Source organism: Rhinichthys klamathensis, unplaced genomic scaffold, assembly GCF_029890125.1.
Source record: "Rhinichthys klamathensis goyatoka isolate OS25496 unplaced genomic scaffold, OSU_Roscu_1.1 h1tg000021l_1, whole genome shotgun sequence".
Lineage (NCBI taxonomy): Eukaryota > Metazoa > Chordata > Actinopteri > Cypriniformes > Leuciscidae > Rhinichthys > Rhinichthys klamathensis.
The window spans coordinates 2760572-2785498 of NW_026606572.1; the positions used below are offsets into that span (position 1 = coordinate 2760572).

Sequence of the window (24927 nt, forward strand, 5' to 3'; positions counted from 1 at the left end):
CGATTCCTCTAATAAATAAACAAGTTTGCCAGCGTTACTATCACCTCCAAAAGCTTCAGGCACCACGGTGCATGGCAACATATGCCATTAGCATTCAAATTTGATGTTGTTCAATCAACTTTACTGCCACCCCGCTGATTTCATGATTACCATTCACTAAAATACACTAGTATAATTAGAGCTTCAAATTAAGATTTATCAAAATGCCTCCTATCATAATTTTATAGCAATAAGCCACCATTATAATTCTCAACATTTTGCAATCTTGCCTTGGATGAAATGTACAAATGAGATTTTAATGCATGTACTTCCTAAATAATATATACATCAATTATATACATACAAATATAAATCATTTCACTTCCTACTCATATTTATTAACCTAGATGTCATACACAAATAAATGTGGAGCTTAGTAGGATTAAAAAATAATAATAATAAATACTGTTATTCAGTATGGATGCATTAAAATAAAGAGTTGAAAATATGAAGTATAGCTGAAGTATAGCTTTCAACATTGATAATAATAAGAAATGTTTCTTGAGCAGCAAATCAGAATCTTAGAATGATTTCTGAAGGATTATGTGACACTGAAGACTAAATAAATTACATGGTAACACTTTACAATAAGGTTTCATTAGTTAACTATAGTTAACACAACTAATAATGAACTTCACTTCTACAGCATTTATTAATCTTTGTTAATGTTAATTTCAACATTTACTAATACATGATTAAAATCAAAAGTTGTATTTGTTAACATTAGTTAATGCACTGTGAACTAACACAAACAATGAACAGCTGTATTTTTATTAACTAACATTAACAAAGATTAACAAATACTGTAACAAATGTATTGCTCATGGTTAGTTCATGTTAGTTAATACATTAACTAATGTTAAAAATTAAACATATTGTAGTGTTACCAATTATTTTAAAATATGTTAAATTGTAAATTGTAACAATATTTCACAACAAAACTATTTTTTTCGCTGTATTCATGTTCTTGCATTTTAAATTTTGTGATATAGTACCTGTGCCATTTCTTTATATTAGGCTATTTATTGTTCTCAGTTGGATTCAAGTAATTTCCTAAATCAGAGTGATTTACTCAAATCAAGTAAATCTTAATTTTTGTACAAAAAGAATAAACAAAAAAACAATGAGAAAGGTGTACAGCCAATCTCATTTTAAACATGAACATTTGTACATAAGTTAGGTTAAGTTGTCACACAGAATCTAGTGTAAAGGCTAGCGTGAAAATGAAGGAGAGATGCATTTGGTATGCTTAATGATGTTTCCAGTGTAAAAATCAGAAGAGATTTGGTTAAAGTAAAGAAGGATTTCATGTAAAATATCATTACATTACAGTCTAGTAGCCATCATTACATTTCAATACTGTTGACATTGCCATTTTGAAAATTAAACATTTGCATAATTTGCTGTAGTGTGCAGGTTTAGATATAAAGACAGTCTTTATATTTCTATAATTCTACTAAGGCATGGGGATTCCTGTACACATTACAGATGTCCAGTTCTGAGCTACGGCTGCTGAAAAGCAAAAGAAATTGTGCTTTATTGAACTGGAGCTTGTCAGCATTTTCGGAGAGCTAGTAAAGTATAATTGTGTCATCCTTTACAAAGCAGTGTTGGGTTGACAACAGCCACAGAAGCCTCATTACTCTGTGTTTTATAGGGCTGTTTGAGGATGGCAAGATCGTTTGGTGATGAATAATGTCTTTCTCACTGGGAGCTACAGTAAAACATACAACAGCACCGGCTCTGCCAAAGATACATGGATCATCTGGAATGAGATCAAGTCCACTGAGGAAGTAAGTTACGTGCTTTTCGGCTGACACCCCTCAACATGCATACGAGCAGGAGAGAGTGGATGAACGGAGAATATTTTGAGCCGTGTGTGGAGAGAGTGGTAGATGACAGTTCATGAAAAAATGAAACCCAGCAACACCTGGATAAAAAAAACACCTGGACAGATACTAATAGTTTAAATAATATAGGGCTGGGCGATATGGCTGAAAACTGTATCACGATATCAGTGTTTCATATCGGTCGATATCGATAATTATTGATTTTTTTATGACCCATTTAAAATAAGGACCAGAAGAAAAAATATATTACATTTAAACATTTTTATTTTAAACTTAACCTTCCTCTGATTACAATCCCAAGACAGAAATGTCAACACAACCATGGAAAACTCAAATAATTAAAATGTAAACATAAGTCTAAATTCACAATCAGACCTGCAAACTCCTCAGAGTAAAAAAGGTGACAGTGGCGCGGCGGGACGTGGGTGGTGGGGGTTTGTGATCGTATGTGCCCCCTGCTTGATTTTTTTTTTTAGACATCACGGTTCGGTACGATTTCGGTACAATGGAGTGAAAAGCAAAACAGAAATATAGAAGGCATTTTTATAAATGTCTTAAGCCTTGTATTTTTTAAATAAGTTTTATTAATAAAGGCATAGAACCAGTTTATTTATAGTGCACTGATAATAGTTTTATATAATTGGTTTATTAATTAAACTAATAAAAAGATAGATATGAGATATGTTTGGTAATTGTACCTGAATGAATTTAAAATTAATTTGCTATATTTCAGATCAATATATTTGTTTTCCTTAATTTTAATTAACCCTAACTTTATTCTCATCAGAATTATAAATAATTGATTTCCGTATAAAATAATACTACCAACAAATTTAATTTTCTTTTTTAATCAATGTGTAACTTCAAAATAAAGAGATTAGTGCTCTGTTTTGAGGGCAAGAAATGAAAACCAATGCCATATGATGAATGTCCAAAAGATGGAACACAGACTGTTTTACAAAGGGGTTGGATAAATATGTTTTGCTTTTAAAACGGTGTGTACAGTTGTAGGCTACAGTTTGACAAGAAATACAGTGTGACAAAAGGACAATGTTGTGTTTTATTGCGAGTATAGGCCTACACAAATATTGTAAACACTTTGCAGACTGACTGATGTCCTGTATTAACAAAATGACGGAGTATGTTTTTATGTCTCCACTGTTCGATCGCGCCCGCGTGTCTCTCTCTCTCGTGCCTCTCTCTCTCGCGCGCGCGGACACACACACACATTGCAATCTTGACATCGCAGCCTGTTCATTATGCTGTGTTCACATCAAACGCGAATAGAGCGAATTATCCAATAATGTTTCGCAATTCTAGCCTGCATGGCATGCAGATGAAGGGCACTCATTTTCTGCTTATCAATCGCCGGTTACTGATGAGGAACCCAGCAGCAGCACGAGACAACGATGGCGCAAACAACCTTTTTTTCGATGGCGCAACCCATAGACATAATAAATATGTATATGGCGCAACCAAACTGACACGTTACATGATTGCCTGAGCTTGTCACTCCCTACGTTGCTAGGTTACCAGAGAGCGAGTGCCTTTGTTAATGCAACCAAACTTGCTTCGCAACCTGTGGTTTCTTCCGACGAAGGAAAAAAAAAAATTATCGAACGTTTTATCGAACACATTTTTTATTGATATCGTTCACGTGTCTATCGCGATACATATCGTTATCGTTTTATCGCCCAGCCCTAAAATAATAATCTACTTATTTACCTTACAGGGGGAATAATTATAATAAAATTAAATCCAAATGTTTGGTTACACTTTTTACAGTGCCCTTATTACTAGTCAAAAATGTACAGTGATGCTGGGTCATTTTCTTATGATTACTGTTAATCAACAGCAAAATTATGCTGACATCACAGTAACTTAGGCTACTGCTCTTGTTTTACTGTGAATTCACATTATAAAGCTGTCTTTAACCATGCCACTGTAAGAAATTATATTAGTACAGTAATTGTTTTGAAGTCACCATTATGCTGATTAGTGTGCCATTAGCTTGGGATCTTGGACCTTGTATATTCATATTAAAATTTCTGATCTAGCCAAGTCAGAAGTGTGACAAATGAAAACACTTGTTAAAGGAGTCATAATGTAGTATTAACTTTGATACCCACGCTCTATTATAGTCATTTCATGCCCTTCTAAAAAAGAAAAATTGGAAAAAAATAAACACAGAGCTCGTTTGACCCTTATTTCTGAATGCATTATTGTCTCGCGAGATCTGATGCGAGGTTTTGGCTGTCGTGGACGGTCATTTTAATAATGCAAATGAGGGGCGCGTTGATTGGTGGTAGGAAGGAGGGGGCTTGACACCGCAGGTAACTTCAGCATATCATTCCAAAAAGAGATCATGGCGCAAGTTGTTAATGAACCCGACCTGGCCGCGACCTACGGGATTCAACCGTATATGTTTGAGCCAGACCCTGAACCAGAGCTGGAAACGGAAGAGGAACAACAGTCAATTGAAGGACGTCTACATCAACATGTCTCTGAATGGTAAAGACAATTTTTTTGACTGAGACATACATTAACATCAGTAACGAGCTAAAACGTTTTTTTGCTATTTTCTCCGACATAAGTTTAGCTTTCATTTAATGTAGATTACATTAACGGAGATGTAGTCTACTTTATTTTCAGCTTACAGTGGTTATAGAGATTAACGTTTGCTATAATGTGTTGTTTTTGCCTTTTTTGACGTTGTGGTTTTTTTGATATTTAATCATTTTCATCTGCAGACATGTAACGTTATGTTTTTCTTTATGTTTATTAATTCTTTACTGTTTTTTAAATGTATCAATCCTTATCACATACATTAACCGCATTAGTAGTTAGCTGCTGTTTGTTACACAAAATATAGTAATAAAAACACAGTCTTACCGTTTCAAATTCAGGCAAGTCCCTGATTGTTGGAATGGCACCTTTTTCCAAACGTAGCTTCGATGCCAACTTCGCCTGATATTGCCCCAAATTTGTAAAAGATTCTTTTGTGAAATGTTTAGCGCAGACACCTAACGTTGAGCAAGTTGAGATGGTTGTTGGAACAGCGTCATTAAAAATAAATTTCATCCTCTTGTCCCTTGTAGTTTGGTCAGTTTTGGGTAAAGAAAAAACATTAGAATGTGGATTATGACAGTCAACCACAGAGCAACTCACGTGTGCACTACGTTCTTGCATCTTTCTTGACTGAATATGATGGGGAGAGGGGCGGGGCGGGCCTCCTCTGCGGTGTCCATATATGGTATATCCGGCCCCGTCTTGACGTCATGTCGGGGGAGAAATTGAAATCTCGTATTTGAGTGCGCGTGCACGTTGGCTAGTTTAAGAACCCTGGGGTAAACAAACGCTTCACTTTTGAATATCGGCATCCCGGCAAATGTATAATCGTTAGTCAATCATAACATACATTGATTCTCATGGAAAAGTGAAAATTGCACATTATGACTCCTTTAAAACAATGACAAGCTAGACTATAAAATAAGCGAATTGGCTGGTTTTAAGTTAGTCAAACTATACTAGTATTAGCATTATTTCAGCATAACGATTTAATAGTAAAGCAGCTGCTGAGATTTATCTTTGAAAGGTGTGACATCATCTTGCAACACAAGATTTTTTTTCTTCCATCACCTAATGATGCACAAACATCAATTCTCAACATACAAAACACAACAATAGTGACACTCTTTTATTACACTAAAAATAATAAAATAGTACACATGCACAATACAGTATGATATTGTAGATTTTACAAGAAATGTGCAGTTAGATATCAGAGAAGTTCTACTGTGGAATTACTGTAATGCAATTATTAATCTGGAATATACTGTAATTTCACACAAAAACAAATTAACAGTGCACTTACTATAGTAATAACAGTAAATTATGCATAATTACAAGCAACTAACCCTAAACCAAACTCTAACCTTATAGTATACATGTTGGTAATTATTGTACTCAATACTTAAAATAAAGCATGACCTTATCTAAAGGGGGAAAACACACCTGAATATATAGTTTGTACTGTATGTTACACGTATTTAATTAATGGCAAGAAGAGTTAGTTAAGTCAAGATTAATAGTTAATTAGTCAAGATAAAAATATCTGGATAATTTCATTAATACACTAAACCAACAACTAATAATAACTATTCACAGTGTCATGAATTATTTGTGCACTGTCATTTTGGGATTATACCCTTTAAAGTCCCTGTAAAGTCAAAATTAAGTATGTGTTCTGAGTATGTCACACCACAGGAAAATGTGTTATTAGCCACCCAGCCGAATTTGAATGATAAAAAAAGCCGGCAAGTACATAAAATAAGCTATCAAAATCTTGAAAAAATGAGTATTATTCTCTGCTCTCAAACGCTGGGGGCGTGTCTGCTGGCTGCGCTTAAACCACGCCCACTCGCAGGAAAGCTGCCGACGGTGATATTAGCTGATACTGCTTTCGGGACGGGAGGATGAAGGCCGAGGCGGGAGATAGTCGGTTCGGCCCCATTCACCAGTAACAGCGGATTATCAGTGAATCCCAGTTGTCTCCGACGAAAGTTTATAAAACTATCCCGTGTAAAATGATCGCTACAGAGGCAGGTGTTGGCGGTGATCCTCAGCTCTCCATCAAGGTTGGCTCTTCACAAAATTAATCCACCTCTTCTTGATGTGATCGTTTTTAGGAAATTTAAATAAAGACACCGATCTGTTTTGTACGTGATCGCATCCAGGTAGTAGCCTACGCATTTCCGTGTCGAAGGCATAGCTAGCTAGAAAACTGTAGGCTGTAGTAACTAATAGTACTGACAGTAGCCGCTTTCCAACCAAGTAGTTACAGGAACTTAGTTATAGGAACTGTCCACTTCTAAACAGTTCTAAGAACTACTCTCCCCCAAACTCGGTTTTGCTGTTTGCGTTCGCACTGGCCAAGTGGCCATAGGAACTGGTAGGACGGGTAAGGGAGTGACGCAAGCACGGCGGCGGCGGCGCCACATACAACAACAACAAACCAGCATGGAGGAGGCTATCGGAATGTTCCTGTTCTGCCTTGCCGGGACCTTAATAACGGAGTACGAACGGCGGCGTTTAAAGATCTTGAGGTACAGAGAAACACAGAAGACGAAGGCTCCAGCGTAATATGATCTTAAGTAATATGATGGAAGAAGATAGAAGAGCAGAGCGCATGAGGCAAACAAAACGACGGGTAAGTTTAGCAAGCATTAGCAATCAGCTGGTTGAATGCGTTATGTTTGTCTTAAGCATCCTATGCTTAAGACAAACATAACGCATTCAACCAGCTAATTGCTAATGCTATGAGTTAGCATAGCCTACATAGGCGAATTGCAACAGACAGTGAAGAAAATGTGTTGACAGTGGGCGTGACTTATAAGTTGAACCAATCAACGTAGACCTAGGGAAAGGGAACTAAAAAAGTCCTCGCTCTAGACTAGGTACTGAAAGTGTTATAGGAACTACGGTCTGAGGAACTAAAAAATCCCCAACTTAGTCCGGTCGGAACACGCGAAAAAAAGGGTTATAGGAACGTTAGGTTCTAGGAACTGCAAAAGTCCCTCCGGTCGGAAAGCGGCCAGTGACTCGCGATTGAGCGCCAAACTGATGCGAATGTGCTCTATTGTTAGGGGAGGAGCCAGCCTCAGTGGCCTCATCAAGTAGGGGCGTGTCCTGGAGCTCAGGGCTCCAATGCGTCATCGAGCCCCGTTTTAGACCCGCCCAAAAAATCCGGAAAATAGCAATGGTGAAAAACTGTTTAACGGTCTAACTCCACAATTCAGTAATTCACAGTTCACAGTCTTTGTAATGTTTTTTTTAGCAATACATTTCTAACATTTATAAAGGGTTTTGAATTTTTTTTTGAATTGCCTTTACAGGGACTTTAACAATACTTGTAAAAAAGGATCACTTCTGTGTGAATTGTGTGAAAGTGTCGTTGCTGTCTCAGACCTCAGTGGAGTTGTAAACAGGTCATATAAATCCAAAACAGGCTCATTTGACATTTTAATGGAAGTCTTCATTAATTTCCTCCTGGAAGCACATAGTGGGCTGAATCAAAAAACGAAGAGAAGTGGAACTTTATTAGATGTTATTAAGGCGGGGAGCCACTCCTGAGACCCCCGACTTCAAATAATGTATTAAGTTTCAAACTTCATTTTGTATGCACAATTGAACGGGGGTCCCGTGAGGAAGAATGGATTTAAGATCCACAGAATGGATAAATGATGGTAATGGTTTTTAATATAACCGAAGTTAAACTCTATAAGATTAAAAGAAAGAAGCAGATCTTCCATTACTTTGCTGAAGCAATGGAGCCCTGGATATAAGATCCTTTTAAACTGATTTGACCCAAACTTCGCCTGAATAGACACTGGTTTTGACGGACAGATGATGCCAACGAATTGGAGTATAATGAAATCAGAGGGAAAATGAAAATGTCATTTCAAAAGAAAAACGATCCGATGAACAATGGTTTGAAGCATCATCAGCACAAGGCCTGTTATACAAGACATCTTTATTTTTTTTTTGGGTATATTGACTAAACGAACATCTGACAGTGAGTCTAAATTAAGCCAACACACACCGGTCTGCCTTAAGAGCTGCCTCATGGCTTCTGTTAATTAACTCCAGCAATGCACTATCGCTCAGCCCTCAAACACACAAAAAACCTGCTAAAGTTTGGCTGCAAATCACTCATTCACTTAAATAAAGTGTACCATGATTTATGAAGTGATTTTCAATGATATTTATCTTTGATAGAAATCTAAAGATGAATTAGGTTAATTAATAAAATGTGTGTAATGATTCCTTTTAAACTATCCGATTAATAACGTTTTATAACATGATGTATTATTAACAAACCGTAAATCATTGCAGTCCCAGTTAATCTCCCCCATTCATTCAAGCCATCCCGAAATAAATGTTTTTTTTTCTTTCTTTTGTGCTCCCAAAGTCTTGTTCTAGATTAATGAGCTAACCAAGTCTAATCTTGATTATGGCACCATGAACTCACACAATTCCTGCCTCGATTTCCCTTTTCACTGTCAGGAAAACTTATTTCGACTGTTCAATCTCTTGTAGCATTTCCAAGTGCCTGGCTGGTTCATGAACCCAACTGCTCTAGAGTCTGGAAGCACTAGCTCATCAGTGTGCGATTTCACTGGCGTCCTCCAATAGGTAATAGAGGCAGAAGGCAGAAATCATCAATCAAAAGGCGGGTCACCATTCATAGCCATCTCAGAACAGGCACTATATAACCGCAGCTGCTAAACAGCACTAATTTCCCAGAATGAAATACGTCGCGGCCACAGCGGCCATTTGCAGGATTTGTATCGGAGGCCATATTTCAAGGTCATGCTTCGGTTTCTGCCTATTAAAGCCTGTTTGAAACATTGAAGGGGCAGTTTATGTCTCGCTGGCTTCTCGCTGAGGTCTAAGTACCGGCACAATGGCTGATGTAAAGAGTGCTGAGTGATGAAAGAGGAGGGAGAGGGGAGGGAAAGGGAGGAACAGGAATGATCGGAGGAAAAAGGAGGAGGGAAGGAAGGAGTTCGAGTTAAATGTGGACAATCGCCTTTTTTCACTGTCAATGAGATTCGAGTATGGCTGGGATGTAAGTGTTGATCACAGAACAGCCAGATCAATGCAGTGTAATATTTAAAATTCAATGTAAGTTCAAAAGATTTTTGTAAGCATTTGAAAAGTATTTATGTAAGCTGCACCTCTTAATAATCTACAGCAGGCGTCTTTAACATTTTGCAGGTCAGTATAAAGAGACCGAGCAGGGACTCCCGTTACAAAAAAAATAAATATATATATAATATTGCATACATATTGTATTACATGGTATACATGATGCATTTTTACTCTACTAAATACATTTTAATATCATATAGTCTAATATAATATAATACTGTTGAATGTAAATTAATTTTTTTCATTAAAAATGTAGGCTATTTATGTATGAATCTCTCTCTCTCTCTCTCTCTCTCTCTCTCTCTCTCTCTCTCTCTCTCTCACACACACACACACACACACACATATATATTATAGGCTATATCAGTGCATACAAAATGCATTTAGTACATTTAAAATACATTTAGATACATTTAGACATTGAACATTATGTAGAAACTGAAACATTTAGCAACATTCACGTCTTTAGTAAAGCAAGTGAAGTAGAAATTTCAATAAAAGACATTTCAATAAAAATGGGGGGAAAAAGCAGAGTTAAATGTTTCAGGTTATTAATATATTATTGAGTACAAAGTTTTGCAGAAAAAAATGATTGGCGACCACGGATCAGCCATTGAGATGAGATCCCAGCACTGTTTTATCAACATGTCGTCACATGCACCTGTCTGTTTCTCAAAACGTGTCAGCGGTTGCGCGCACACTGAGGTAAATACAAATTAGGGTGACTATCTTTCAGGGGACAGGTGTGTATTACAACGTTAGGGAACAATATATGCAATCTTTTGAAATTCTTTGTGCTTGTTTACTAGTCGACCACTGAGCACATGTGCACACAATTATTCATCTGTGTCACGATTCAAACTTCTTAATTCAGTCTGTTGTTTTCTGTTAGGATATATTGTATTCATTAGTTACTCTCATTCAATCTGTGCAGCACTGGGGAAACTCGGCTAAACTAGTGGCAGGTGCTGTTCTTATTGTCTAATTCTTCACATAATTTCTACTAATGCGCCTGTGATTTTGGGTGAAGGCATGATATCAGAATGAGCATCCTGTTTACCCTTGTATACCGACTACAAATGGGGCATGGACACCATGCTCAGCATGAATGAGGACAATGTTTGTAAAAACTACAGCGCCACCTGCTGGCGAACATCATAATCTCACTTCTGCCAGACCACTGCCATATGCAAACATATGGACAGGTTACACTCCACTCATTCCAGAGCAACTGTGGTCATTCATCCATACCTCAGAGATGAAGTGTTTAGCCCCTGCTGGGAGAATGACCCCTGAAGACTCCCTGACCATCACTGTCAACATTCGGCAGAACTTTCCCAGACTGAAGAAGACAAAGGAAAAGATAAATGCTTGTCATGGCACATTAAATGCACTAAAATGGTTCTGTTTTCTATTTACTCGTACATTTGAATAAAACCACAATATTGCAAGGTTTCTGTAGCACTGGTATGGCCAGTTGGTGGTTTATACAACTGTACATTTGAACTTTATTCAGCTTTACTACATTTATACTGGTATATTATTCCACCAAACGTCTATTGCGTGTTATACAATGAAACATCTAGTCACATTTAACAAATGCATGACAAGAAATGTAAATATTGATTCAGGCTGCATGTTGAATACATGCATGATGCAAAGATGTATCATCAAGCACAAATAGCTCATTTTTAAAGTCACCATGAAACAAAAATGTACTAAATTACAGATAAATAATCTATCCGCGCGTGCACATAATATATATATTTTTTGTAATTAGTGCCCCCATAATCTTTAATCAAAACAACATCTCTTCTCTTCTCTGCACAAGGGCAGGACAACATGTCACTCACAAGAGATCGCAGCACTAGCAAACCACAATGATCCAATCATCCAATCAATTCCCGATGGACAGAACCAAGTCCCATCCAACATTTTTTCTTGTTCGAGAAGCCATTTTACTCAGATATATGCCACAATAGGGAAGAAAAGATTATCGTAACTTTTGTTTCATGCTGACTTTAATGATTTTCATTTGGATATAAACATGTTTTCACTTGCTACTAAATTCACAAAAGTAGCCTAAATTATTCACCTATGACACTTTGGTAAGCTGAGATCATTTGGTTAAGGAGGCCTGGGTGGAGATTGTAGGTATTTTGCACTGCAGAATAGACCATAGATCTCCCTTATAAAATCACCAGTTGCTTAAATTACACAAACTTGCCAGTAGATGGAGACATTATATACTGTGTTGTTCCACTGTGTACCAGAGAGAACTGCAGAACCCCAAGTCTCAGCAGCAGTCTGAGGACAACAGCGTCAGACCTGAAGTTAGGGTGGTGCTGACTGCTGAGTGCTGACGATCGCGTAACCAGCCTCAACAACCCTACCCTACCCTTCACTAGAACTATAAGCTCAACCTTAAAGAATGCGAACCCCACCCAAAAACTAAACTACACCCCAACACCGGTGTGTGAGACTGCTGGCCTGGCGCTGTTGTCCTCAGACTGCTGTGACGAATGGTTCTGCAGTTGGTTATTATTGACCAGAGACGACAGTCAGTCACTTAAAATGCAAAGTGTTTTCCTTCTGCAGTGCTGTTCAGAGAAGGGCACATGATGCTGCAGTACATTGTATTACTTAGAAATGTTATTAGAGAAACCTAATAAATTAACTTATGAATAACTTTGTGGTCTGCAGAGTGCTTCAGGTAAAGCCAACCCTGAATGTACAAATTTGAATGGATTCATGTGATGTTGTGTGTAAATTTTTATGCTAAAATACACTTTAATCCTAGCAACAAAACAGACAAAAAAAAGAAAAGAAAAGAAAAACCATCATAATTAGGCCTACTCACCATCATGTCGTTCCATCACTTTTTTCTTCCGAAGAAGTAAACAGCTCGCTTATTTTCCAAGTGCTCTGGTAGTTTCAGGAGAAAACCAATATAAAATTACGCGATTTAAAAGTGAAATCGTAGCAGATGCCATTGCTCTCCTGTGCACCATCTAGTTCAGTCCAGTAGTTGGCGGGAATACATTACTGCCATTAAAATGCCACATTTAGATATAGATTTACTTAATTATTTTATTTTTATCATCTGTCCTGTGGCTGTTATTCTGTCTGTCCTGTGGAAGCTTGTTGTCACCAAGACAAAACCCTTGCATGTGTGAGCATACTTGGCAATAAAGCTCTTTCTGATTTTTCATGGTGGTAATGTTAGTTAACTAAAAGGTTTGACAATCTTTAAAAAAAAAAAAAAAATTAACCATTCAAACAAATTATTTAATAAAGCAAGCAATGTCAGAAAGTAACAATGTCAGACATTGATCATTCTCTGGATGAGCTGATAAAGGTGTGAGCAGCTGGTTTAATTCTGTCGTTTCTGCAGTCTTCAAAGACCCTCTCTCTCTCTCTCTCTCTCTCTCTCTCTCTCTCTCTCTCTCTCTCTCTCTCTCTCTCTCTCTCTCTCTCTCTCTCTCTCTCTCTCTCTCTCTCTCTCCAGATTCAACGCTGTAACGTCTGATCCTGACATTTTCAAGGCAGACTTGTCTTAACTTATACCTTTGTTTTAAAGCATGGCTGAATTTCACCAGAGACACGTCTCGATGAGCAGTGATGTTTTTAAAAGGATTTTTTTTTTTTTGGTACAGTATATGGTTTAATTTGACACTTTTAAAAAGTTATTCACATCAGTTTAATATGATGTTTTGTGGTCATGTGGGGCAGAAATACTGAGATATTGGCAGACACAAGACAATATTCAAGTTACTTTAGAATAATACTGCAAGCAAACACAAAGGGAAGGCAGGCCCATTGCAGGCAGTAACCAAATAAAACGTTGTAGTAGAAGTGTATGTTTATTTAACCTCAAACCTTTGTCCTGTCTGGTTATGTATTAAACATCTCTCCAAACCTAAATGAGGTATAAGGTCACAACAACACAACTAGTCACCAAACAATACAATCTCATTTCTTTCATCATAAAGACTGTTGTAGTAGAATCATAAACTCTTTGACCTTATGAGTTAATAAGTCAACATACAAAGGTATACTTTGTTGCTCATGCAAGTTTCACAAAGCATGTACAGAGTTTCATTTAAACAGCTCTGTTTGATGTTGATGCATTGTTCTCTATAGTTTTCCTTTTCCTGTTTTTTCACCCATAACAATATCATTGATACAATATTACAACATGCTTCAGAACAGCAGGTGCCTAGAATGAGGAGACAGTAGTTTAATAAACGCATTAAAAATATATGCTACTGTTACTTTTCTCATTATCTCTGTTGAAATCAGTATAGAAACAGATTATTTAAAAAAAAATTGAAAATACAGATATTTTGTACTTCCATTAGACCAGTGATTCTCAACCAGAGCAAACTTCCAAAGGAGGCCTCAAAATTACTTAAAATTATTTAAAATGAGACATTATAAAAAAAAAAAAAATCAATATATTTCTTATTTTAATTCACCCACTCAGCAACTGCTGTTTGCCATTGTCTTGGAAACCTAGATATATAATCATTTTAAAAGTGTGATTTCTAGACCTGGAAAAATTATATAAATTAATAAAATCTTACAACTTGATAGACATTTTTAATATTTATAATTTTTTTCTAGTTATGCCACAGCCAAGCTCTAAAATATTTTATGAGGTAGAAATTTTTTAATTGAGTAAAAATCCTTATCCAGTAAATCATAAATAACTGGGAAAGTCATGTGCCCTTTCAATATTGTTGAGGACAATCAGGGGCCTTGGAGTCAAAAAGGTTCAGAACCACTGTATTAGACTGAATATTAACTGCAAAGGCCTTGTGGAGGTGAGATATAAAGCTACTGCTTTATATCTACGGCTCAACCACTAATACTCCCAGGTTGTTGTTGAAAATGATCCTGCCGTCCACCTCTTTACTGCAGTCAGGATGTCTCAGTAAGTCCAGCACTCCTTTCTTCAGGTCTTCAGGAGCATTCTTACTGAACTCTATCACCTCAGTAAGGAAATCCAGCAGCAGTTCTCCCACCGGGTCTCCCTCAGTGAAACACTCTGTGATGTCCATCTGGGACAGAAGCTCATGGTTACGGTAGGGGATGCCCTCAGAATCGAAGAAGGTCTTTATATCTCCTGTAGTGACACACTGGCTGATCTCAGTGTTACAGAGCTGTTGTTTAAAGGTCGTCCATAATTTGCCCCATCCACTCTCGCCTATGAAGAGCAGAAGCAAAACTAAGGTCATTTTTGTCCTTAAACAGAACAGAAAAAAAAAAGAAACAACAGGAAAAAAAAATTAACTTGTGGTTACAGACTTTTAGACCCCACTGTACTGCCCTACAAATGTGAAACCCATTACATACACAAACAATGGATTTTGATTGAATTTATTTTGATTTGATTTCCGTTTTCTCTGAATCTGATCATAGTTGAGTTAAAGCAAAATTTGGACCTCAGAGCATCTACTGAACTCAAGGATGGGTATCGTTTGAATTCAAGTGATTCCGATTCTGCTTATCGATTCCGATTCATATCCAATCACAGTTTCGATTAAAATATGGAAAAAAGTCAAACATTTAGATATCAAAATTATTTATTCTGTCTTTTTGCAAAAGATTCTGTTGCAGCTGAATACCATGAACAAAAATCAATAGCCTAAAGAACAACTAACTAATATCAATTTCAAACATTATTGAAGACAAGTATACAGTATCCAATAAGAACAAATGAACAATTTAGCAATAGCACAAATAAATCCAACTGAACAAAGTTCAGAAATGGAAGTCAAATGTAAAATAACACTTCGTAGTTTTCTTTTTATAAATGATATATATAGTATGATTTTATCTTTCTTTTGTTCTTTGATAAACAGTAATGACACAGATGGCAGCAGGTTTATTAGCCTACTGTCACTTTAAGACCTAATGCATGGATCCATTATACTGTTACACATGAGTTTTCTTTCTCTCAACTATTTACGTTCACTTAAAGCTGCAGTCCGTAGCTTTTTCCCTTTTTGTCGCCATCTCTGTTCGAAATCTGTAACTGCAGTGATTCGCGGAATTATCATCTTTACGTGGGTTGTAAATCGGCATGAAACAGCGCGGATGAACACAGTGCTTTGAGGCGAGTGCTGCTGTCAATCACCGCGCTGTGTGGATACTGTCATTCAGAATCACAGATTCCAACATAAGAATTTTCACCGGAAAATGTCTTCTGAACAAGTAACATCCATTTTTGTTCTGATCAACTAAGGGGGGAAAAGCATTCGACATGACAAGCGATCGTTAGATTTAATCAGCGCGATTTACAGCAACCGTGCTAATCATAGCCTACTTTGTTCTCAAATTGTTCATGTTAACAACATCAGCATTGCGTGACTAACGTTATTTAATGTGTTTTATGATTACCTGTGTAGTTCAGAATTCATATTCTTCATAATAGCTAACGTTAAACGAGAAAGGCACAACAAAGGAAACTCCATAACTGTGTGAATTAAGAAAACGTACTGTTACACGATAGAACTATTGAAATGTCTTACTTGTTCAGCAGAAAAAGCTGTCTCTTCTTCCGTTTCGAACCCCTTTCGGGAGTTCACGCACCTTTCAAAAGCCCCACCGATGTTCGCATGAGACGGTTTCTTTCTCTTTCCACCTTAAATCCGAAGTACGAAGTCTTTTGGGTTTTATAACTGCTGAATCTCCAGTTGACACTGACAATTGTTGTCTGGATCTTTCTTGATCCGCCATAAGTTTAATCATGTAAAGTGCTGCGAGAAAAGCCTATCTCTACATCTCCTCACGCGCAGTATAGCCGGCTAGCCGAAACTCCTTGTTTATGTGTACGGGTGTGATGTAATGACGCAAAGACATGCTAGAATTTCCCGCGAAAACCCACCAGTACCACTGGAATTAAAATCATTATTACAAGCTAACCGTTTTGAATCTAGCTATGGCAAGCAGATAGTTTTGAACACTGGCTGAAGATGTTTTTTTTAAAATAATTAATTTGGATTATTTTTAACTTAAAGTTACGGACAGCAGCTTTAAGACATAACCGACTATGTTTACGAAGATATTCTGACATAATTTTGTGTGTGTATTTGTTCGTTTGAGTGCAAGAAGACACAAAAGAGAACTTAATTTAGTATTCGTGGACTATATGACTGAGAGACGGCTTTTTGTGCACACGCGGGTGTAACGATATTCAAACCGAACCGAAAAACTGCGATACACCAACCACGATATGTATCGCGATACTCTCATGGCGTACCGAACACGCCCCGTCCCCTGCTGCCTTGGCCAGCCCTGACTCATTGGATCTTGTGTCTTATGTGTACACGGCGAATACAGCATTAGCCTAACCACCAATAATTGTAATAGCTCTGCATTTTGTTACTTTCGATAAGAAACAAAGTGTCATCTTTCAAATTCTGTCAATTTTATCACGAAATTTAAATAAAAATGCCGCTTTGACGCTCTTTGATGTGGCGCGACAGATCACTGTATAGACCAGGGGTCTCAAACTCAACTTAACTGGGGGCCGCTGGAGGTAGAGTCTGGGTCAGGCTGGGCCGCATCAAGTATTCCACAAAAAAATAGTATTCAAGTATTCCAAAAAAGGAGCACAACTGATCCAATCTTCTCAATCTTTATTATTAACGTTTCTTTTGAACTGTTCCTCTGAATTTGAATATTCCTTTCTGTACATGATTGGTTCTTCATGAGCTGTCAGTTCATGAAGTTGAAGTTAATTTTACAAACTTTCTTTGTCTTTTCCTTATAACACATCTTTGTGATACTTATATTTGCTCATGTCCTTTTTATTTTCTTTATACAACACATTAATATGACATTGAATGTTTTTTTGAAAGGCACATTTCCTTTTATTATACTTAGAAAAATAATTATTGCTTTTGAAATACAAATATTTGCAGTCATGTCTGCCCGTCTTATTGAATTCTTTCTACATATAGTGTCTCAGGCAAATTACTGACTTTGCACAAATCAAAGCAAACCTTCTTATCAACCTGTTGGACACATATTACAAGCTCAAAATGATTATTCTCACATTGTTTTAGAGCAGGGGTCTCCAACACGTGGCTCGCGAGCTACCAGTAGCTCGTGGCCTGATTGGTGGTAGCTCGCCAAGGGGCTTGTTCACATATCGCGCTCACATATTTTGCGCGCTCAAGTTCGTTATTTCAAATGTAGGCGCGCGGCAAGCGCGCTCATAATTGAAGCGACGCGCTCATTTTTTCCAGGCGCAGTATGTTTGTACTTCGCGGTTGTCTATGACAACTATTGACAACAAACCCACCGTAAGCTGTCACAAGACTATCTATGGTAGCCCATAAGGGATTTAAAAAAAAAAACGCGGCACACGCAACAACGGGCCGCACTAACATTAAACTTTAATGTCAAGTAGGGGGCCACAAAATATTGTCGAGTTTTGTGTGTTACTGATTGCCATATCAAATTCCTGTGTGTCTGCTGATGCATTTGGCGAATAAAGTGATTCTGATTCTGATTCTGAATATTGGGCCGCGACTCGAGTTTGAGACCACTGATATAGACGTGATCATCTCTGCCTATTCACTAGTTACGGAATAAACATGAATGAACATATGAAGGTATGTTGAAAGATACAGAACAACTTACTGAAATGTATCGATCAATCAGTGTTTCATCCGCGGAAAGTCGTCAATGAAACATCTTGTACACAATATCACGTAGCATATTACCTCAGGCAAGTCATTCAGTGTCCACAGCTTGTTAGTTCGCCAGAGAAATAAACTATTTTGCTAAATAAATACATTAGCCTCTACTATATATTTATTATATTTTACTTAACCTATTAGTGATGTCTTGATTATTAAATGTATGTTTGAATAAATCTGACGTGAAAATGACAGCCAGAACCGTGACTTCAAAACCGAGGTACGTACCGAACCGTCAGTTTTGTGTACCATTTCCACCCCTAGCGCACGCTCTGGATGTGTGTAAAGTAGAGAAAACAGCACACGAGTGCCAAGTTCTCTTGCACTTGAATGGTTTAAAACCACATTAAAATATGCACACAGGAATTGATCAATATCCGATACCTGACTTTAAGTATCCCATTCCAGAATTAGAATCGATTTTCCATTCCCAACCCTAACTGTACCTGACACCAGAATGATCAAGAGTTTCCCATCTTTTTCTAGAAGATTCCGAAAAAATGAAACAGTGGCCTCTGGATCTTTGACATAGTACAGCATCTGTTAAGCAGATTGATATTAATATTCTACAAACATAACAAAACATCTTTGATACACAGACCTTATAAATATAACTTTAATTAAAGTCGATAAAATGAATGAAAAAGTCAAAACCTGTATCATGTGAATGAAGTCCATCTTTTTCCCAGAGTTTTTCTCTTGCCAGTGTTTTTCAAACTCAGACGCTGTCATCTTGTTCCACGCAAAGTTAATGTGATCAAGACCTGGAGTGGTTGATACCCGAACTGAACAGAAAGAATTAAAGGAAGAAAAACAGCACTAATAGCCATTTACTGGTAGAGTTAGTAAAAGCGTATAATATGATTTAACCTAAATGAGCAGCAATAAAATGTTTGGTACCTTTATACTTGTGCAGCATGTCATTGCTTGGTTCCACCACTTCATTGTTGACTTTGACATGTGGATGTTTCAGGTGTAGCTGAGTGAACATCTCTAGATCAATCTCACCTGGAAATGAGATGAATATGAATGACTGAGAAGTGAACTCTGTTATTCACATCTGATATATGAAATGATGATATAAACAGAATGTTGATAATTCAGTTATTATTAAAAGTGTACCTGCTCCACTCCCTACTCCTATTACATTGAGAATGGGTCTTCCCCCTCCAATGCTGCAGAGAGAGCGAGAGAGAATATAATAAGGGCAAGATAATATTATTATATCATGTCATTGTTAAATCTGCTGGCACATTCTGTATTACAAAGCTAGGACAGGCTAAATGAATAAAATATGACATTTATCAAGAAGGATAAAGCACCTTGCCAGTATGTCAGGTAGTGTATTATGAATGAAGTCCTGCATGCACTGGTGCTCTGATGAGCGCTCCAGAAAGAGCTCGAATGATTTGAGGTATCTCGGATAATCTTCCACAAGTGATCTGAATGGAGCTGCCATGGTTTTCATTGGCTGAAACACACAACTGGTGTTTTAGAATGATAAAATGGGTTCTGAATCACCCAACAATGAAACAAAGAAGAAGATATTTTGAGAAGTTCTAGCAATGACAATATCATGGGTTCAATTCTTAGGGGAAGCAAGAACTAATCAAATGTGTACCTTGAATGCAATGTAAGTCACTTGGATAAAAGTGTCTGCCAAATTCATAAATATGTATATAAATATATATAAATATATATATTAATATTTTTTGTTTTTTTTGCTTTTTTGTTTATCCATAAAATGGAAGTCAATGGAAAGCACTTTAAAATATATTCTTTAATGTTATGCAGAATGTACAGGTTTAGAATGACATCAGTAATTTTTTATGTTTTATTTTAGGTGAGTAAATCACTCGCATATGCGACTTAATTTCACGAGAGGCGACTAAAAATGGTCTTTAATTGTAATTGAGTTAGAGGCAAAAAATAAGTTTAGAACATACTGTACCATTTCATTGCCTGCTGAGCTTTACCAATGACTATATTCAAAGACAGTTCACTCCTATTTATTATGAATGGGAGAAAATGCAACGTGCAATATGGCGGAATACGTCCCGCCTTCTAAGTAAAAGAGTATTAATTAATAAAGTCTGATTAATAAAGACATTGCATCACTGCAGCTGCCGTTAAAAGCTCCGGTTCCCGTAAAAACCTGAGACTCGCGCTTAAATTAGGACTGCACATGCGCATTGGCTCGTCTAGCCTGAAAAATAAATTAAAGGGTTAGTTCACCCAAAAATGAAAATTCTGTCAGTAATTACTCTCCCTCATGTTGTTCCAACCCCGTAAGACTTTCGTTCATCTTCTGAACACAAATTAAGATATTTTTGATTCAATCTGAGAGCTGGATCACTCCTCCATAGGCTTCTTAAGGGATCGAAACTGGCCGGCCCAAAAGTTATGAAAGACATCGTTAAAATAGTCCGAGTGACTACAGTGGCTCAACCTTAAGTTTATCAAGCGACGAGAATACTTTTTGTGCGCAAAAAACAAACAAAAATAACGACTTTATTCAACTATTCATTTCCTTCTCTGTTGGCCTATATTATATTATATTTATGTAGATTTTTTTTTTTCACTTGCATTGTTCTTGCATTTCATGAAAAAAGTATTGAGAGTAAAATAATAAAAAAATTTAGTATTTAATGGCGACTTGAGCTTCAGTGTGTCCTTAGAGGGTTGTATGTATACACAAGTAAGACATGTATGTTACTTTCCTGGATGAACATTTCCTATTAATCAGTCAGTGATCTGATGGCCATCAAACTGAGAGGGTTAGGGTAACTTAGCCTATAGAACAATAGATTGAACTTTAGTAGTTGGGTTACAGAAGCAGCAGGTGTAATTTCTCAGGACAACTGATGTGTGATGTGATTGTTTACACAACTTTAACACAGTCTGAAATTATTAAACAAAAGGGGACAAAACTAATAAGAAATAATAGGGAATGTAAAGTAGGTCAGTCTCAATTGTTGTGCTACAATATGAATTGCAATGAACTATGTATAATCTCAAATCGAACGAAAATGTGTTACATTTATGAATGGAGACTATTAGTTAAGCGTCAGACAGTATAATCTCAGCCATATATCATTGTCCTGTAAATCACATTCAGATTAGCATGATGAGATTTAACTTATTGTTCTTCAACAGGTTCATTGACTCGCTCCCATTTTTACAACTGTATCATTATTTCTAACTTTAGGTGACTGAATGTGCGCCGCCGCATATGCATCAGTGGTCTAATAATAACACGGAGAAAGCAGAAGTGTGCAGCAGCTTACCTTCACCTCTATCCGATATTTTTCACACCGCCAGTGCGAACAGAGTGGGATGCTGGCTAGGCCGTGGCACATCCAGACACAGACTTAGCCCCGCCCACTCTCTTAAAGCCGCAGGGCTAAAAGACGCACGTCCTGAGATATAATGATTTATATTAATTTTTATCTCTGTTCCATTTCCCCATATATCTAGGGGGCAATTTAAATGAAAACTCATGTCTTTCCTCTTATTATGTTTTAGTATTAGGCTGTTCACCACCGAATATTCATTTTATTAACCCTTGGCTTTCATGCATAGTGGTCACTACAGTGGACAGCTATTAAAAAAGCATTTTCTTGAATTTGCAAGGGTTTTGATGGCAAAGTTGCATCAATCTCTTCAGTGGACCCTGGTGCATCATCCTATACATTGCAACCAAGTTGCAAGCCGTTGTGTTTCGAGTTTTTCCCCCTCCAAACCAAGATGGCCAAAGGTCAGTCAGACATGCCAAGTTGCTCCGGAATATCCACCCATTCCTTCTATCCTAGGAGACTCTTGTAGGTAAAAAAAATATTGCAGCATCAAGCAATATCTAATGAGTCATATGACAGTAAAATTTTCCAAGTTTTGATTTTAGATTGGGAGAAAAATCTGATTAATCACCTGTCCACTATTGTGGACCTCATGCATCAATGGCTATATTTCAGCTACAATTCATACTTATACTGTGAATATGGTTTTTGAAAATACTTAATCTGCAGTGATGTTTTTTTACTGTAAATAAATGTATTTGTATTATTAGAATGTTAATTTCATTGACATCGAAAAAAGTTATGGGATTACATAATTTATGTGACTTATGTATTACTTTACTCATTTCATCAAAAAAGTAATCTAATTATGTAATGCATTACTTGTTAGATCAAAAAGTTATCTGTTTACGCAATGAATGTTGCTTGTAATGCATTTATTTACTCGTAACATCAAAAAGTAATCTGATTATGTAATGCATGTTACTTGTAATGCATTACTTTACTTGTTAGATCAAAAAGTAATCTGATTTCGTAATGTACTATATTGTAATGCTTTTCTTTACTCGTAACAACAAAAAGTAATCTGATTACGTAATGCACATTACTTGTAATTAATTACTTTACTTGTTAGATCAAAAAGTAGTCTGATTAATACATGTTACTTGTAATACATTACTTTACTCGTAACATTAAAACAAATCTGATTATGTAATGCACGTTACTTGTGACACATTACTTTACTTGTAACATCAAAAAAGTAATCTGAATGCGTTATGCATGCCCCAACACTGCTAATTTCAGATGAGATTGAAAAATACGTATCGCTAGGTTTTCTCAGAAGAGGCCTATGCTAGAAATGTGTCTATCTTGAACATAATCAGAATTATCAGCTAATAAAGGTAAATTGACATACTCTGGCACACTGGAGGGAGCATCTGAGTGGTTTCCACTGTTGTACCTTCACTGAAAAAAATGATTTTTGCTGCTTGTTCAAATTGCTTAATTAAAATTAGCTTAAGCAACACAATTGCTTTACATTTTGTCCAAACTTAATTTGATTGTGTCCAATCTGCTTAAATATATGTACAATTTAAGTTTACTTAATCCATTTGTGTTGGATTACATGAATGATTTGTGTTGCATTAACTGAAACTGGGCGGTGCATGTTAATTCCCAGCATGCTTTGCATATGTCTGAATTACGAGAGAATAAATGTTGAAATGAAGTGTTATTTTATATTTTTTTGAGAAAATGAGAAAAAGTTAGTGTGTAATTGTGTTTAATGTTCAATTACATTGGAATTATTAGAACCATTTAAATTACAGTGGGTTACCATTGTGGAGAAGAGTGGAGCATTTGGTTAGGCTGTGGACCGATTCAACTATGCTTATAGCAACTGCTGTTGCTGAAGGTGCATGTACACCTTAGCATTTAGGATGCTAATAAGTACTATAGGTAGCTAAATGCTTGCAATATACTAGAAAGTGAGTTGTGTGATGCTAAAATACATTTAAATCTTCATTGGATAAATGAATAAGAATTTGAATACCTGAATCACCCAATCAGGGAGCATTTTAAAATTCACTTTGAAACAACTTAATTGGTTAACTTAAAATGACTTAATTCCATGATGTTGAAGTTACATGAATAAATTATGTTTGTGTAACTTAATTGGTTCATGTGGGACCGATGTACACTATCAAATCATGTAAATCCAACACACTTTTTTTTTCAGTGTTGACAGGCTGTAGAAATTTCTGATGGAATCACGTCCTCATGTTCTGATATCAAAGATACACGAAGTGCAACTTGTATGAAGTTCAATTGCATTTGCAATATTTCGAATTTATATATTTTTTATATATTTTATAGTTTTCACATGATTTGATATAATTGTATTGATTAGTTTGTTAAATACACATACTTTATCTGTTTGATTATTGTATTATGTTTAATATAGTATATCTTCAGTTTAAACCATAAATGCATGCTGTCCACTCAAGTGGACACCTGAAAATCTCTTTGGAAAATTTGTAAAAAAAAAAAAAAAAAAATCAAATCTTGTTTTTCATGCCCTAAGAGCAATAAAAACACATAGGAAAAAAATCCTGACTGAGGTTATCATAATTCATGCATGAAAGGGTTAATCAACACATTTACAAATAAATCAACAATCAAAGTTATTTTTAAATTCTTACTTTTTTTCATACATATTGTATGACATACCACCAAGTCATCAACATGCCACCTGACAGGAACACAATATAACTGAAACTATACAACGTGCCCGGCTCATTGCTGCCCTCCAGTGCTCATCGGTGTAATTTCACAAGTGAAATTGCAGCACACTAGGATTTCACTATATGGTAAAGCCACAAAACACTAAACGATTAAACTAGGCCACATAATGACAAGAAGACCATTAATTAATTGAGAACAAGTAAGGCTGTGAGACAAATTAATAAAACAATAAAGACAAATATGGCCTATAAAATACAAATTCATTAATCCATTTGAATATATGCTTGTGCACGTTCATTAATGCATCCATTCAATCAGTTTATCCATGTTAATGAACTTGCCTGGAAACAGACAAAACTGACATTAAAGTCAATAGAGCACCAAAAGATCTAGAATATAGAGTTAATGGAAATTCATGCTACAGAAACACAAAATAATATTTGGTCACACATTAGATTAGCGTCCATTCTCACTATTAACTACTACGACTTTTACCTCAATAAACTCCTAATTACTACTTAATAATAAGGTAGATGTTGACGGGTATGGTTAAGGGATGTAGAATATGATCAT

At 36.4% G+C, this 24927-nt stretch overlaps 1 protein-coding gene across 1 annotated transcript; it reads right to left on the minus strand.

Annotated features, from left to right (window-relative positions):
• Nucleotides 1–14369: 14369 nt before the first annotated feature.
• hnmt (histamine N-methyltransferase) lies at nucleotides 14370–21675 on the minus strand. Its single transcript, XM_056241734.1, has 7 exons — nucleotides 21604–21675; nucleotides 19639–19787; nucleotides 19439–19491; nucleotides 19217–19324; nucleotides 18971–19101; nucleotides 18763–18856; nucleotides 14370–14811 (listed from the first exon to the last, which is right to left on the minus strand). Exons 1-7 carry the CDS (start codon nucleotides 21673–21675, stop codon nucleotides 14456–14458), a joined length of 963 nt encoding a protein of 320 aa, XP_056097709.1. The 3' UTR covers nucleotides 14370–14455.
• Between the last annotated feature and the right edge of the window lie 3252 nt (nucleotides 21676–24927).

Bases quoted from the DNA above. Each gene is read 5' to 3' on its own strand.
- hnmt (XM_056241734.1), bottom strand. From the start codon at position 21,675: ATGTGCCACGGCCTAGCCAGCATCCCACTCTGTTCGCACTGGCGGTGT. The intron at 19,788-21,603 runs GTAAGCTGCTGC...TGTGTGTTTCAG, and splicing joins AATATCGGATAGAGGTGAAG to CCAATGAAAACCATGGCAGC. The intron at 14,812-18,762 runs GTACAGTTAGGG...TGCTCTTCATAG, and splicing joins CTTGATCATTCTGGTGTCAG to GCGAGAGTGGATGGGGCAAA.